This window comes from Callithrix jacchus, chromosome 1, assembly GCF_049354715.1.
Source record: "Callithrix jacchus isolate 240 chromosome 1, calJac240_pri, whole genome shotgun sequence".
Lineage (NCBI taxonomy): Eukaryota > Metazoa > Chordata > Mammalia > Primates > Cebidae > Callithrix > Callithrix jacchus.
In genome coordinates this window covers 153,846,490-153,863,654 of record NC_133502.1, presented here as the reverse complement: position 1 = coordinate 153,863,654, position 17,165 = coordinate 153,846,490, and the positions used below count along the sequence as shown (strand labels likewise).

Genomic DNA, 17,165 nt, shown 5'->3' with positions numbered 1-17,165 from the left:
CTGTGGAATTATGTAGGCTCAAATAAACATCTTGGCAACAAAGCAGTGGTAAATCTCAGAATCAGGTGGTACTAATTAAACAGATGTTTAACAAAATTCAGTATCACAATTCTAGTTAAAGAAGTTTGGTCTCTGGTGACACATTTCTATGACTGATTAAAGAAATGGAATTCTAAGATTTAGTTTTAAAACAATTAACTTAGAGATGGAGAGAGGGAATGAGGGAAGAGAGAGAGAAAGAGAGAGGGAGGGGAGGGAGAAAGGTAGGCACCCTCTCTGATATGAATGCAGAGAAACTGCAATACAAGTATAATGTAGACGTAATCACAAACCAATCTTCATAACTGCCAATTAAATTTAAAGAAGTTAAACCAGATATTTTCCGAATTATAGAGAAATGAGTTAAATATATATTTTCACAATCTCTCTTGTTCTTAATCTGTAATGGGTGAATACAGAATCTATTTTCTTCTGTGAATTTATCAAGCACTTTGAAGATAAACTATCTTATTGTTTCTATCTTTATTCTTTAATATCATCATTTCTCTTTTTATAATAAGGGAGAGGGAAAAAGAGATAGCCTCAAAACATTATTATTTTTTTTTTTTTTTTGAGACGGAGTTTCGCTCTTGTTACCCAGGCTGGAGTGCAATGGCATGATCTCGGCTCACTGCAACCTCCGCTTCCTGGGTTCAAGCAATTCTCCTGCCTCAGCTCCCGAGTAGCTGGGACTACAGGCGCGCGTCACCAGGCTCAGCTTATTTTTTGTATTTTTAGTAGAGAAGAGGTTTCACCATGTTGACCAGGATGGTCTTGATCTCTTGACCGTGTGATCCACCTGCCTCGGCCTCCCAAAGTGCTGGGATTATAGGCGTGAGCCACCGCGCCCGGCCAAAACATTATTTTTTTTCAGGCAAAAAATATACATCTTTGGAAAAAAAAACAGATTGCATACCAGCTGATTTCATACATTGGCAGTTTTGCATTTGGTAGATATATATTTATCTGTTTATAAAAGGAACTATTTTTCAAAAAGCATGATCATTTGAAAAAATCTATCACAAAAGCCACAGCAAATAACTTAAAACACACTTTGAAATACAGCACTGCAGGCAATTGTTTTATGATTAGGCACATTTGTACAACAGGAGATCACATTAAGGTGAAAATTACAGTTTGACCTATGCTTAACAAATATTTAGATCTGTTTTTTTATATTGCCCTCAAAACTGAAACAGTCGTGCTTTTGTTGAAGATCCTCTCCTGTCTCCTAATATTCTACACTTCAGCCTACAGAGGAAGTTTCTGGCAGCATTTCTGCTCATTTGAAAGTACTGAGATAGCTTCTACCTACTCCCCCTCTTACTCTTGCCAGTGGTCAGAGCCTAACACTCATTGGACAATATTCTACAGATGAATCATCCACTGTGAGTGAGATGTGGGAAATACACTAAACCCATTCTCCCTCTTCATCTGTGATCAAATGCAGAAGACACTGTTCCCCTTTCACCTAATTCTGTACTTTTTACTCCTATATTTTAGGGACCCCATGGATAGGAAACCATTTTCTCCCTTCTAGTCTGACAACTGGAGTATGTGTGGCAAGACTGTGATGGCAAGTTAGTTATACTGACTTGGAAATTGTCCCACTGACCCAGCTCTTTATATAGAGAGCATTCAAGGTCTAAAGTCAGGGTGGGAATAAAAATATTAATTCTAGTAAAGGACCCAAGCATGGTCTACAGGCCAGCTATTAGCAGAGAACCCACATTTGGTGGGATGTTGCCAATCTGTAAGTCCAGGAATAAAGCTATGATTGATCTGAATCCAATTTGCTGGTGATCCTTCTGCATCAATTTACTAACAACCAAATTTCTAGCAGTTAAAAAAATTAGTGAAGGTATGTTCTAAAATCTTTTTTGCATTTGTGCTATTTCTATTTGTTTACTTCAGAAAGTAAAAGGCTGATATACAGCATAGCTTCATATTCAGTTCTCATATGAGATAATGCAATGTGATAATTTAAATATTAGAACTTAAAATACTTTTTGAAGATAAGGAAGTATGAAAAGACACACTGCCTCGATTTTGGCCTATGCTATTCTTTTTGTCCCCATAAGCCATTCATATTAATCTCATTTAAGCACTTTAATATGGGATATTCACGAACAGTATATTTTAAAGGAATTTCTTTTTCCCGACATCTAACAATATACTGCTAGACTGACAATCTCCAAAGTCATCTCTACCTATTCAGTCAGCAACTAGTCCTGTCTGTGGCAGGCCTGTAGTCCATAGCTGGCTAGGAAAGTTAACTTAGTTTTTGACAGGGAATCAAATCATTATCTGGATAGTATTTGAATATATGAAGAAAATAATTGTAGCAGCTCTCAGTTAAGCATTTTTCCAGAATGATAAAACCAGATTTCTGCCTAGGAAACACTGAAAGATACAGTAATCACCACATAACTATGTTTCAGTCAATAACAGGCTGCATATACAATGGTGGTCCCATAAAATTATAATACTGTATTTTTACTATACCCTTTGTATGTTGAGATGCACAAATACTTGCCACTGTATTGCAATTGCCTACAGTATTCAGTACAGTGACATGCTACACAGGTTTGTAGCACAGAAGCAACAGACTATACCATACAGTCAAGTGAGGTAGGTAGTAGGCTATATTATCTAGATTTGTGCCATTACACTCCAACGTTCCCACAATGATGAAACTGCCTAACGAGATACATTTCTTAGAACACGTCCTCATCATTAAGCGACACATAGTTGTAGTTCATTTCACCACATCTCCAAATGGTTTAAGCTACTAAATAGTACTATAAACTGCTGCAAGACAAGACCAAAATAGTAAGAATAAGCAAAGTAGCATATTAAACCACAATGTGACTTATTTTATCAGAACCTTTCTAATCTATAATCTTTCAGGACAAATTATAATAGCAACAAAGCTGGAAAGAACAAAGGACAGTGAAAGAGAAAAGGTTAGTATCTAGGAGAAAGAAGAGAGAAGAATTCTGAAAATGTCAACAAAAAGAGAAACATGGGAGAAATAAACTTTTATCACAGTTTTTCCAAGTATCAGTCCCTCCCTAAATCAAATGGATTCAAAGCATTTTTGAGTATTAGCATCCATATTTTATAGTTTTCTTGTCTTCTTCCTCACTCTCAGGCTGTCAGTTGGTAATTCTTGCTGCTATGACTATGCCTGTCATTAACAACTGCCCGACTCCACTAAAAGGAGAATTTGTTGACAAATAGGAAATAGACTTCCTAGGCTCAGGCAATCCTCCCAGCTCAGCCTCCAAGTAGCTGGGAATACAGGTGCATACCACCATGCCCAGCTCATTTTTTGGTATATTTTGTACAGACAGGGTCTCGCCATGTTGCCCAGGCTGGTCTCAAACTTCTGTGCTGAAGGAATCCACCCACCTTGGTTTCCCATAGTGCTGGGATTACAGGCACGAGCCACCACACCTCACCTGGCCAACATATCATACTTTTAAAGTACTTTTAAGTATCGTACATTTCTCTCATAATCCCTTTATATGATAAGTCTAACTATGTCTTAAGTAAACTTCATTACAACTCACCTCCAAATGTAAAGAACTAATTCATTTACTAGCTTACAGCAAAAGAACCTTTGTTTTGATTCATTTGTTTAGAAGAAGAAATCAATGTTAAAGTTCAATTTTAATATTCAAAGATGTAAGGTGGTAAATGTTACCTTCTCAAAAAAGTTTTTTCTACCTTCAAGTTTATAGAAAATCATAAAATGAAAACAATCACTAGGCATAAATCAATTATAAAGCTACTTTCTAACACCAATGCAGCTCACTACACACTCCACAAAGGTGAAGTAAATAACATCAAAGTCAAATCTTATCTTGATAACTACGCAGTAATATTTTGCTAATTATATAGCTTAATCTCCCACTTTTTTCACATCATTTTAAAATATATTCTACATTTCCGAATTTCTATTTGACAAAATGGTAATCATTTAAAATGACCCTACTTAAAAGAAGCATTAGAATTTAGAAGTTACAATCACTTAAACACCAGGATCTAAGTTAAAACAATAGTAGTTTCTTGCTCTACTCTTTACATTTTTATACTAAGCATATCCCTTAAGTAAGGATACACATTTCGTGTTTTAATAAAACACTCACTTAAATTAAGTGGCGGGGCATTTATCTGCAATAAGAAGTTACACAGTTACAGTGCTCGTATGCATAAAGTTAAGGATGCTTTCCCAATCAGTTCATAGAAGGAACACAAAAACACTTTTTAAACATGTTTATAAATGACCACAAAGACACATACTTTTAAGTGTTTGCTTTGGAAAAAACAAACAGCTAGCATTTTACCTATCAAGAAACCCCAAGCCTTTATTAGTATCAGAAATGAGGAAAGAAATCCAAAACTAAAGAAAAACAAAAACGCCTTTTAAAAACACAACTTTCCTTGTTAAGTGTATTAATGCAGTTCTCGCATACCTTTGAAAATTCTTCAGGTTCCTTTATATCTAATGACCTTGTTGCAAATTCTAGTAGTTCTTCAGAGTTCTCCAGGGCATTATTACATTGACTAATCTGACTCTAGGAAAAAAAAAAAAAACACTAAATCATTAAAATGAAACTTCCTATTGCCATCAGAATCTTAAATATAAATTGTTATAATGAACTTACAAATAATTTTCATAGCAAAAATAGTTCAGTGAGCTATTGTAGCAAGATAACCAAGACCAGTTTTATACATATAAAACTTGTTATATTTGTTTTATATATAGATAGATAAATAACAAATTTTAATTATCTTAATACTTTGTACCTCTTTCCATGATTTATCAAAAACAGCTTAACTGCATAAAGGTAAAGATATACTCATCATTTAAAACGAAAAAGAAAATAAAGTAATTATAAATAACTAAAGCCAAATTAACTTAAGCACTCTTCTCAATCAGGATAGTCAGGAAAATATCTTCAATTTAAATCAAAATATCAAAATAATCTATCTACAGACAACATCCTCTGTAATGAAGACTAAAATTCTTGGTGGTAGTTAACTATTTAAGCCGTAATTTGTAAATGAAGTTACAGGTACAGTCAGTTGAGCACAATCTTAGTACTTCATTCGTCAAACTACACAAGTAATGCATACTACTATAAATGCTAATTTATAGTTTCTAAGACTGGATAGCATAGGAACTACTAATGTAAGTTCCTAGAATTCAAAAAAAAATTCCAAAGAAATTCAAAAGATGGCAGTTGTTATAGTGATGTGCTCTGTCTTTATTGCTCACATATGAATTCTATCTAATACAATCTTTCTTGCTCAGTTGTCTCTACGTATAACTTGAAAAGATTGTTAGTTTACCTTCAAACAAATAAATAGATCTTATTTCTAAGCTTTTAAATGTACCAAAGATTTTTCTTCACAATATTTATTAATATTAAATCTGAGATTCAAATTTACTTATTTTTCCCTCAGGATTAGGACTAAAGATAAACCATGGCCGATTTTACTGGTTTCTGATGTGTTCTACTATTTGACTTTGGAAAAGCAGAACAGTTCAGTCATGTTTTGGGTTAAAATACAGTTTCATGTGTTAGTTTAAAACCTAATCACAATTTTGTAAAAATACTGCCCCTCTTATGGGGCAGTAAATCTCATGAGTCCCAAGCAAGAATTAACCAATAACCATTTGGAATATCCCATTTAGAGATAAGCTTTATTAAAAAGGTTTAAGCAAAATCATTGAGAACAAAATGGTACAATCAATGGGCAGACAATGTCAACGTAGTAATAAAGTAAAAAAAATGAGAACAGGAAATATACCGCAAGGAATTATTAAAAGTCCAGACTGAGGTCAAAGTTTTGGATAAAATATTTTATTCTAAGAAATGCTATGGATTTGCTTTGAGGACAAGAGGAAAAACAAAAACAGGGGCAGGTTACATAGGAATGCAATTTAAGAGCATTAACTTACCAGTTATTCAGAGATATTATGAATAACTTTGTAAACCTAAAAAAAAGAACAGATTCTCTACAACCTTCAACTTAAGATGGAAATGGCCTCAGTAGCCAAGTCTGACTCTTTGGAAAAACAAAAACAGGGGCAGGTTACAGAGGAATGCAATTTAAGAGCATTAACTTACCAGTTATTCAGAGATATTATGAATATCTTTGTAAACCTAAAAAAAAGAACAGATTCTCTACAACCTTCAACTAAAGATGGAAATGGCCTCAGTAGCCAAGTCTGACTCTTTTTCATATTTGTTTTTTAAGCTATCCCAAGAAAACTTTATGGTTCAATTTCCATTAGGTTGATATATCATCATAGCTTTTCCTTTGAATCATAACACAGTAACAAGTTCAAGAATGAATAGTTTTGTTCACCAAGTTTATGTTTCAATAACTCAGTCTTATTTTATAACCAACTATTGTCCCTTTAGTATACCTTGATCTCCCCTAGATCCCTATCCCTGTAAAAAAAAATTACCAATAGTTCTGTGGTATTGAGAAGACAAAAATATTAAGAATTACACAGGATAATAAAATATAAGATAAAAGATAAAAGCCGAATGGAATAACTGAAAAAAACATAGAGCTGAAATGGTGATAAAGTAAGAGAAGATCGTGCTAACACCTTTGCTATCACCACTTCCAAACAAAATTTAAATTGTTTGTTCCATTTTCTGCAACATTTTAAATACCCCACTGATAATCAAAAGCTAACAATGAATTTGTTAGAATACTTGATCAAAAAATCAGAGTAAAGTCGTCCCATTTAAAAAAAGCCCAAATACAATTTTAACAGATTTCCATGAATCAGATCAGATAAGCTGAAAAAAAAATCACTGTGTTCATTATTGTAATTAAGATCCACAAAACCGAAAGTGGACAGAGTTTACTGGAGGCTTCATGACAAAAAAAGTTTAGATAAATTTATATGACCCAATGATGTACTGTTGGGAATTTAGTCAAAAGTAAAAATATAAATTCATCAGTTTACAAGAGCAATAAATTCAGCCCAGCCTAAGAAGAGCACTGTATATTTTACTTGTGTACACATATATGCAGCTCTGTATAAGGCTGTCAAACAATAAGTTCTTATATAAAAAAAAAAATCACTTGTTCTAGAAGTCTGAAGACATATTTTAAGCCCAAAATCCACAATGGGTGAAGATTATCTAATTCTGAAAATTTAAGCACCTTAAATTAAAAAGGAAAACTCTCCTACAAGATCAAAATCCACATGCCATAACATGAATGTTATTGGAGCTCTCCTTCTTCAGCCCTGACTCTGCTTCAAAATAGTAAGACTCTTAAGGAGTTCTGTTCTTTTATTATCTCAACAAACTTCGAATAATATACCTGATAAGGAGTTAATATACAGAATGAATAGAGAACTCCTACAACTTAACCACCACCAAAAACCCCACAAGTAATCCAATTAAAAGATGGCCAAAGAACCTGTTCTCTAAAGAAAATATATTAATCAGTTGGCCGGGCACAGTGGCTCATGCCTGTAATCCCAGAAGCTTGGGAGGCCAAGACGGGCAGATCACACAAGGTCAAAAGAGTGAGACTATCCTGGCTAACACAGTGAAATCCTGTTTCTATTAAAAATACAAAAAATTAGTCAGGCATGGTGGCACACACCGGTAATCCCAGCTTGCCAGGAGGCTGAGGCAGGAGAATCACTTGAACCCAGAGGCACCACTGCACTCCAGGCTGGGTGACAGAGCAAGACTCCGTCTCAAAAAAAAGAAAGTACATTAATGGCCAACAAATACATGAAAAGATCGATGCTCAACATCACTAATCACTAGAGAAATGCAAACCAAAACCATAATGAAATATCATGTCATACCCATTATGATGGCCATTATCCAAAAAAACAGAAAATAAAAAGCATTGGTGAGGATGTGGAGAAATTGGAAGCCTTGGGCTTAGTAGAAATGTAAAATAGTGCAACCACTATGGAAAACATTGTTTAGAGGGTCCTCAGAAAACTAAAAAGATAATTACCACATGATTCAGCAATCCTACTTCTAAGTATATGTATTCAAAAGAATTGAAACAGGATCTTAAAGAGATATTTAAACTCTAATGTTCATTGCAGCATTATTCACAAGAGCTGAAAGGGGTAAGCTGCCCAAATGTCCACAGACATACAAATGAATGAAGAAAATATAGTATATACATAAGTGGAAGATTATTAAATCACAAAAAAGAAAGAAATCCTAGCATATGCTACAACATGAATAAATCTTGAGGACATTATGCTGAGTGGAAATAAGTCACAAAAGGACAAATGCTATATGATTCCACTTATATGAGACATATAGACATTCAAAACCATGGTAACAGAAAATAATATGATGACTGCCAGGGGCTCGTAGGAAGGAGAAATGAGTTGTTCATTAAGGAACATAAAGTTACACTTGCACAAGATGAAAAAATTCTGAAGATCTGTTATACAACAATGTTAATATATTTAACACTATCAAACTGTACACTTTAAAATGGTGAAGAGAATTGGCCAGGCATGTTGGCTCATGCCTATAATCCCAGCAATTTTGGAGGCCAAGACAGGTGGATCACCTGAGGTCAGGGGTTTGAGACCAGCTTGGTTAACATGGTGAAACCCCATCTCTATTAAAAATACAAAAATTAGCCGGGTGTGGTGGTGGGCACCTATAATCCCAGTTACTCGGGAGGCTGAGGCAGGAGAATCACTTGAACCTGGGAGGCGGAGGTTGCAGTGAGCCAAGATCACTCCAGCCTGGGTGACAGAGGGAGACTCTGTCTCAAAAAAAAAAAGGTTAAGAGAATAAATGTTTTTTAACCACAGTTTTAGAACACTTACGGCCAAAACAAAAAGCCATTCTTCTACAAGGTAAGGGTATAGACAAACTTCAAAATTCACTAATTTTTGCTTACCATAAATCAAGCATTAAATAGACTAAAGTTATTATTCATATTTGAATAATTGTATGATCTCACCTGTAACTCTTGGGATTTACGAGCTTGTTCCTGCTTGATACTGTTAATCATACTTTCTTTCACTTCATCCAGTATAGAGTATAAACTATCAAATTCTTCATCTAACTCTGAGAGTATGTTAGATGAATTTTCCTGTTTAAATAACAAAACAATTTTACTGAAGAGCTATCAGACATTTAAAAACTAAAAGGTATACTCAAAAGAGAGAATAAATTTATATTATAAACTATGTTGGCCTAATACAAAAATAACATAATTCTAATATTTGACTTAAGCCTTTAAAGAGATAAATGAAACAAACTGCCTGCTAATGCTGAGTACTATTTCAGCTATCCTATCAGTTAAGTTACCTTTTATAAACTAGCCCATACTCTCTTCACTTTACTGTTTCCACAGGACAACATGAAAGGTTATTTCAAGGTTCCCAACTTCACCCAGATCTTCAGTCTCTCAGGAAGACTCTAAGCCAGTAGTTCTTAACCTCTGGTGTATATCAGGATCACTGGTGAAGTATTTTAATAAAATATTCCAGAGATTTTAATTCAGTAATTCTGAGGAACACTTTGCACATACAGAAATGAGGCAGATTTGTCTAAATTTTAAAATCTTTCAGGGTCTCTAAAACACTGTATTTACGTAAGATAAACAGAAATTAAAAGACTAAGCAATTATTTATTGGATCCTAAGATGTTTATCAAATATTGAATCATCTAATGACTACAATCTGTAGTCGAATCCTGTATTTTATTAACTAAAATACAGATAAGTTACTGGCCCAAAGCCACACAACTAGTTACTAGTAACGTGGGCAATAAACCATTTCAAGTCTCTTGACTTCTCAGAGTTCCTCACTGCCTCCGTAAGTGGGATGCTGCTATTTCAACAAAAAATAACTTAAAATCCCTAGATAAGCAATATCCACACTTGCAACGATTATGAGATAGAAGAAATTATCCTAAGACATTTTTCAACTTGGATGAATCATTCAATTAAGACAAGGGAACTGGCACTGGCTAAGAAAACTAATATATATATATATATATATATATATACACACACACACACACACACACACACACACACACACATCTATTGCAATACCATAATGTCCAAACTCTTGCTTATAATGTTTATAAAAACTAGACACCTCACTGGTACCTCACCAAAGGCGGTGTTAACCATTTTACTAGTTCTATTTGCAGAGATAAGAACAACTATAGAAGTGGAATGTGCAGTGCGGAACGGAGAAGACCTAACTCAAAGAGCACACTAGCCACTCAGTAACAGGATGACCTTGTACTTACATTCCTAGACCTCAGTTTATTCATTCAAAAAAAGAAATGGGCCAGGCACAGTGGCTCATGCCTGTAATCCCAGCACTTTGGGAGGCTGAGGCAGGCAGATCACCTGAGGTCAGGAGCTCGAGACCAGCCTGACCAACATAGAGAAAGCCCATCTCTACTATTAAAAATACAAAATTAGGTATGGAGACACATGCCTGTAATCCCAGCTACTCAGGAGGCTGAGGCAGGAGAATCTCTTGAACCGGGGAGGCAGAGGTTGCAGTGAGCCGAGATTGTGCCATTGCACCCCAGCCTGGGCAACAAGAGCAAAACTCCATCTCAAAAGGAAAAAGAAAAAGAAAAAAGAAATGGACTGTTTTCCTCTCAATCACCAGATGGCAGCTTGTTTGTTGCCTTTTGCCTACTACTAAGCCCCCATCTTCAGAGACAAGGGTATAATTTAATGCTTCCACTCCCTTTTTTTCCCTAGAGTTAAGGTAGACTGCTAATAATTTATCAATCAGAAGAATGGTTTGGGCTAGCTCTACATAAGATCTCTCCTTCCAGATACCAAATGTGATGGTTCTCTTGTCCACAGATCAAGAGCTTTAGAGCCATTAGCTTTATGCTTATTTAAAGGAAGGTAACTCACCAAATTTTCCAATAAAATAGTTCAAGATAGCTAAAGTAATAAAGCTTTTTGTTTGGGTTTTTTTTTTTTTTTTTTTTTTTGAGACAGAGTCTTGCTCTGTTGCCCAGGCTGGAGTACAGTGGTGCAAATCTTGGCTCACTGCAACCTCCACCTCCTAGGTTCAAGCATCTCCTGTCTCAGCCTCCTGAATCACTGGGATTTCAAGTGCCTGCCACCACAACCAGGTTAATTTTTATATTTTTAGTAGAGATGGCATTTCACCATGTTGGCCAGGTTGGTCCCAAACTCCTGACCTCAAGTGATCTACCCACCTCGGCCTCCCATGAATGTTCTTTTTGCTAAAAATCATTTTGGTTATTCTGGGTCTCTTGTAATTCTATATACACATTAGGATTTTTTCTATTTCTGTGGAAAATGGTATTGGTATTTTGATAGATTACAATGAATGGGTAGATTACTTTAGGTAGTACAAACATTTTAGCAATATTAATTCATCTAGTTTATAAACATGATATTTTTCCATTCATTTATGTCTTCTTTAATTTCTTTTATCACTATTTTATACCTTTTAGTATATAAATATTTTATTTCATTAGGTAAATTTACTCCTTTTTTATGCTACAGCAAATGGGATTGTTTTCTTATTTTCTTTTTCAAATAGTTCGTTTTTCATGTATAGAAGCAATACTAATTTTTGTGTGTTGATATTGCATTCTGTAACTTTACTGAATTTATCAGTTCTAACAGTTTTTTTTTGGCAGAGTCTTTAGAGTCTTCTTTTTTTTTTTTTTTTTTTTTTAGACGGAGTTTCGCTCTTGTTACCCAGGCTGGAGTGCAATGGTGCGATCTCGGCTCACCGCAACCTCCGCCTCCTGGGTTCAGGCAATTCTCCTGCCTCAGCCTCCTGAGTAGCCAGGATTACAGGCACACGCCACACCATGCCGAGCTAATTTTTTGTATTTTAGTAGAGACGGGGTTTCAACATGTTGACCAGGTTGGTCTCGATCTCTCGACCTCGTGATCCACCCGCCTCGGCCTCCCAAAGTGCTGGGATTACAGGCTTGAGCCACCGCGCCTGGCCCAGAGTCTTCTATATATAAGATCATGTCATCAGAAAACATAATTTCACTTCTTCCTTTCCTATTTGGATGTCTTTTTCTTGCCTACTTGCTCTGGCTAGGACTACTAGTACTGTATTAAACAGAAGTGGTGAGAGTAGGCTGGGCACAGTGGCTCACGCCTGTAACCCCAGCACTTTGGAAAGCCGAGGGGGAGATCACCTGAGGTCAGGAGTTCAAGACCAGCCTAGCCAACATGGCAAAGCCCCATCTCTACTAAAAATACAAAAATTAGCTGGGTGTCTTAGCATACCCCTGTAGTCCCACTACTTAGGAGGCTGAGGCAGGAGAATCACTTGAACCTGGGAGGCGGAAGTTGTAGTTAGCCGAGAATGCGACATTGCATTCCAGCCTGGGCGACAGAACAAGTCTCTGTCTCAAAAAAAAAAAAAAAAAAGCAGGGGGGTGAAAGTAAACATCTTTGTCTTGTTCCTGACTAGATAATAAGCTTTTGACTTTTCACCTTTGATAAGATGATATAGCTGTGGGATTGCTATTATATATATGGCCTTTACTATGTGTGGTACATTCCTTCTACATCTAATTTGTTGAGAGTTTTTTATCAAGAAAGGATGTTGAATTTTATCAAATTCTTTTTCTCCATCTACTGAGATAATCAGGCATTTCTTTTGTCTTCAGTTTTGTTAATATGATGTATCACATTTATTGACTCTGTTGAACCATCCTTGTATCCCAGGCATAAATCCTACTGGATCATGGTGAATGATCCTTTTAATGTGCTATTGAATTCAGTTTGCTAACATTTTCTTGAGGATTTTTGCAACTATGTTGATTAGGAATATTGGCCTCCCTTTTGTAGTATGCCTGGTTTGGCTTTGTTATCAGGGTAATGTTGAACTTGTAAATGGATTTGGAAGTACTCCTTCCTCTTTGATTTTTTTGGAAGAGACTGAGAAGAACTGATATTAGTTCTTTAAATATTTGGTAGAATTCAGCAGTAAAGCCATCAGGTTGCAGGCTTTTCTTTGATGGGAGACTTTATTACTGATTCAATTTCCTTACCCATTACTGATCCAATTTCCTTACTCATTACTGATCTATTCAGATTTTCTATTTCTTTCTGATTCAGTCTCGAGAGGTTGTACATTTCTAGCAACCATATTATCTTGAGCTCTCTTCCACAATCAATATGCCATTACTTTCAATTTAGATTATCTGCCCAAACCTAGAACTATTTTCTTAAGTATTCCTCTCCCTCCTCAGTGGGGACTTTACCTTTTATTTTTAAGTTACTTTCATCTACTTCTACAAGTAGACCTCTTACCATTAACATTTTCTTTTCTGTTTTTTTTTTTTTTTTTTTTTGAGACACAGTCTCGTTCTATCACCCAGGCTGGCTAGAGTGCAGTGGTACAATCTCTGCTCACTGCAGCCTCAACCCCCTGGGCTCAAACGATCCTCCTATCTCAACCTCCTGCATAGCTTGGACTACATGCATATGCTACCACAACCAGCTAATTTTTGCATCTCTCTTTTTTGTTTTTGGTAGAGATGAGGGTCTCGCCATGTTGCCCAGACTGGTTTCAAACTCCTGGGTTCAACCCATTGACCTGCCTCAGCCTGCCAAAATGCTGAGATTATAGGCATAAGCCACCACAGATGGCCAACATTTTTCTTCCATTGTTTATTACAAAAGAAATGTCTTATTTGCCAGCACTTTTCAAAAAGTACAATTTGTTCTTAATTGAAATTAGAAAAAATGTCAAATGGAAAAGGACTAAAGTGAACACTCTGGTATTCCCCAACAACTATTATTCCAGAGTTTTCCTTTTCCCTATTTTGATTTTTCCATGGAGAAAACAGGAACTGCAAGGTAAACATTTTTACCTTATCCACTATTTTAAAACCGTGCTCTTAACTCCATTAGTGTATAACCCAAAGATCATAGAGTATATTTGTACTTCATGTTTGACTCATTGTGACATATTTACACAAAATTTTTCATTTAAAAAGTCATACCTGAACTCCTTTTAGTGTATGATTTAGTGTATCAATAAAGTTCTGAATTTCATCATTTTTATTTGCCAGAGTTGAAATGATCCTTTGTAGAGCTTCCTAGAATTAAGAAAAACATTAAAATACTACATTTCATGAAAGAAATTTATAAAACTCATTAACAAGCATTCTCTAAACAAACTTTATATAAGAGCATATTGTATAACAAAAGGAACAATGTAAAATTTCTCATTGTTCTAAATTTCCAAAGTCTTATAATTACAAAAGATGAGGTAGATATTTCTACTGTATTGAGCTCTCTTATTCCTAATACACAACTTAATCACCATGATACTTTTCTGACTGAAAATGATCAGTATAACGTAATATCAATAGAATTACTTCATAGGCCATGGCAATGGAATAGAGTAAAATCTTTTAATGTTGTAAAAACAAGTGAAAACGGAATACAACATCAGGATCCAAAGAATAAAAGCAAGGAGACACATATTCACCAATATTTTATTCATTTACAAAAATAAACATTTTAGAGATATGAAACTAGGTAATAAATATGCATAGAATGAAACATTCATTGCAACATTTACAGATGCTGTAGAACTATAATAAATAAAGCAATTTTATTAGCAAATAGCTCAGACTTTGATAATCCTTCTTATTTAAATAAAACATTTGGTTAATTTTTTTCTCTTGTTCGGTGTTATCCAATAAAATCTTCCACTATGAGGGAAATGCTCTATAAATGTGCTGTCCAATATTGTAGCCACTAGCCACAGAAAGTTAATGAAGTCTTAAGGTGTGACTAGAACTTAGGAACTAAATTTAATGTTTCAAACTTTAATTAATTTCAGTTTATACAGCCACATGTAACCAATGCTATCATATTGGATAGCACAAGTCTAGTTGCAGTAATTCTTCATTGGTAGCAACAGCAAAAACCAAACAAAGTTATTTATAGTCTCAGAAAAAAATCTAATGCAAGTAATTTAATACTTTGTAATTTTCTCAGAGACATAGGACTTTTTTCTGTAAGCACCTATGAGCTTAAATATTTTAATAAAGTCTATAAGATTTTGTGGAATAAGGATTATCCTAAAAAATATAATGAGATATTGATAAAGGACTATATAAGGAGCCCAGGAAACAGCCTGAAGGAGAATAACGTTTTATGTTTTTGATTTTTTTTTCCCAAGACGGAGTTTTTTACTCATCTCCCAGGCTGGAGTACAATGGCACAATTTTGGCTCACTGTAATCTCCGCCTCCCAGGTTCAAGCAATTCTCCTGCCTCAGCCTCCTGAGTAGCTAGAATTACAGCTGCCCGCCACCAGGCACAGCTAATTTTTGCATTTTTAGTAGAGATGGGCTTTCACTATGCTGGCCAGGTTGGTCTCAAACTCCTGACCTCAGGTGATCCACCCGCCTCAGCTTCCCAAAGTGTTAGGATTACAGGTGTGAGCCACCATGCCTGACAACATTTTATACAAATGTTCATAAAGCATTGTAGTAGTGAAAATATATATATATATATATTTTTTTTTTTTTTTTTTTGAGATGAAGTTTCACTCTTGTTACCCAGGCTGGAGTGCAATGGTGCGATCTTGGCTCACTGCAACCTCTGCCTCCCAGGTTCAAGTGATTCTCCTGCCTCAACTTCCCAAGCAGCTGGGATTATAGGTGTGAGCCACCACGCCCAGCTAATTTTTGTGTTTTCGGTAGGGATGGGTTTTCACCATGTTGGCCAGGCTGGTCTTGAACTCCTGACCTCAGGTGGTCCGCCAGCCTCGGCCTCCCAAAGTGCTGGGATTACAGGCGTGAGCCAGTGTACCCGGCCTTTTTTCAGTTTTTATTGAACTCATATATCTCATGATGATTGTAATTTTGTTACTGGGTTGAATTCATTGGGCCTGGCTCCTCTTTTTCATAGAAGATGATCTTTTTCAGAAGACTCTTCTACTCTTGTTCTGGGAGAATATTATCAACTTTTCTCTGAGTTCCTCCTCTGAGTTAGATATGCCTCCCCAGTGAATTAAGCTGTGATTCTCTACTATGAAAATTCCAGCAGTTCTGTCACTGAAAACTCTTGGCAAATAAGATGTTTAAAGAATACATACTTTATTGTATAAGTATACCATATGATGGGTTAATTGATTGGATTTAGAGGCAGTATACCAAAGCAGTTAAGAGCATGCTTTAGACAAAGATCATCTTTACCTTAATAACAGTGTTACTTTGAATTTCCATTTTCTCATCTGCACAATATAGATATAACCCTGCCATTCTGAGGCATAGATGGGGAGGCAGACTCAGTTCATTAGCCAGAAAGAGCCCAATCTTATTAACTAAAAGCTACTATAAAGTCTGAGTATTGTACAGAACTATTTTTACTATTCCATCGTATTGCTTTTAAATATGTATTCAGCTGGGCACAGTGGCTCATGCTTATAATCCCAGCACCTTGGGAGGCTGAGGTGGGTGGATCATGAGGTTGGGATTTCAAGAATGGCCTGGCCAACATGGTGAAACCCTGTCTCTACTAAAAATTACAAAAATTAGCTGGGCGTGGTGATTCACACCTGTAATCCCAGGTACTCGGGAGGCTGAGACAAGAATCACTTGAACCCGGAAGGCAGAGGTTGTGGTGAGCCAAGATGGTGCCACTGCACTCCAGCCTAGGCGACAGAGCAAGGCTCTGTCTCAAAAAAGAATAAATAAATAAATATGTATTAAGGCTGGATGTGGTGGTGCCAGTAATCTCAGCACTTTGGGAAACTGAGGTAGGCAGATCACTTGAGGCCAGGAGTTTGAGACCACCCTGGCCAACATGGTGAAAACCCATCTCTACTAAAAATACAAAAATTAGCCAGGTGTGGTGGCACATGCTTGTAATCCCAGCTACACAGGAGACAGAGGCAGGAGAATTGCTTGAACCTGGGGTGTGAGGCTGCAGTGAGCTGAGATTGTGCCATTGCCCTCCAGCCTGGGTGACTGTAGCAAGACTGTCTCAAAAAAAAAAAAAAGAAAGAAAGAAAAAGAAAAGCATATTGAACCTATCTTGGGGGAATACTTAGAAGATTTAAGTCCTTTGATATCCTTTTCT

The 17,165-nt window shown here is 35.9% G+C and overlaps 1 protein-coding gene across 18 annotated transcripts in view; it reads right to left on the bottom strand.

Moving 5' to 3' along the window:
- Positions 1-17,165, bottom strand: part of FSD1L (fibronectin type III and SPRY domain containing 1 like) — an 85,037-nt gene that overhangs the window by 52,948 nt on the left and 14,924 nt on the right. For 13 of the 18 annotated variants that reach the window (XM_035253721.3, XM_078373806.1, XM_078373808.1 and 10 more), the window contains 3 exons: positions 14,070-14,165; positions 9,037-9,168; positions 4,521-4,622 (listed from right to left, as the gene is read on the bottom strand). In XM_035253721.3, the coding sequence (XP_035109612.3) occupies positions 4,521-4,622; positions 9,037-9,087 (153 nt within the window). In that variant the 5' untranslated portion in view covers positions 9,088-9,168; positions 14,070-14,165. Of the gene's footprint in view, positions 1-4,520; positions 4,623-9,036; positions 9,169-14,069; positions 14,192-17,165 lie in introns of all 18 variants that reach the window. The other 5 variants (XM_017975233.4, XM_035253716.3, XM_078373770.1 and 2 more) reach the window with 2 other exon arrangements.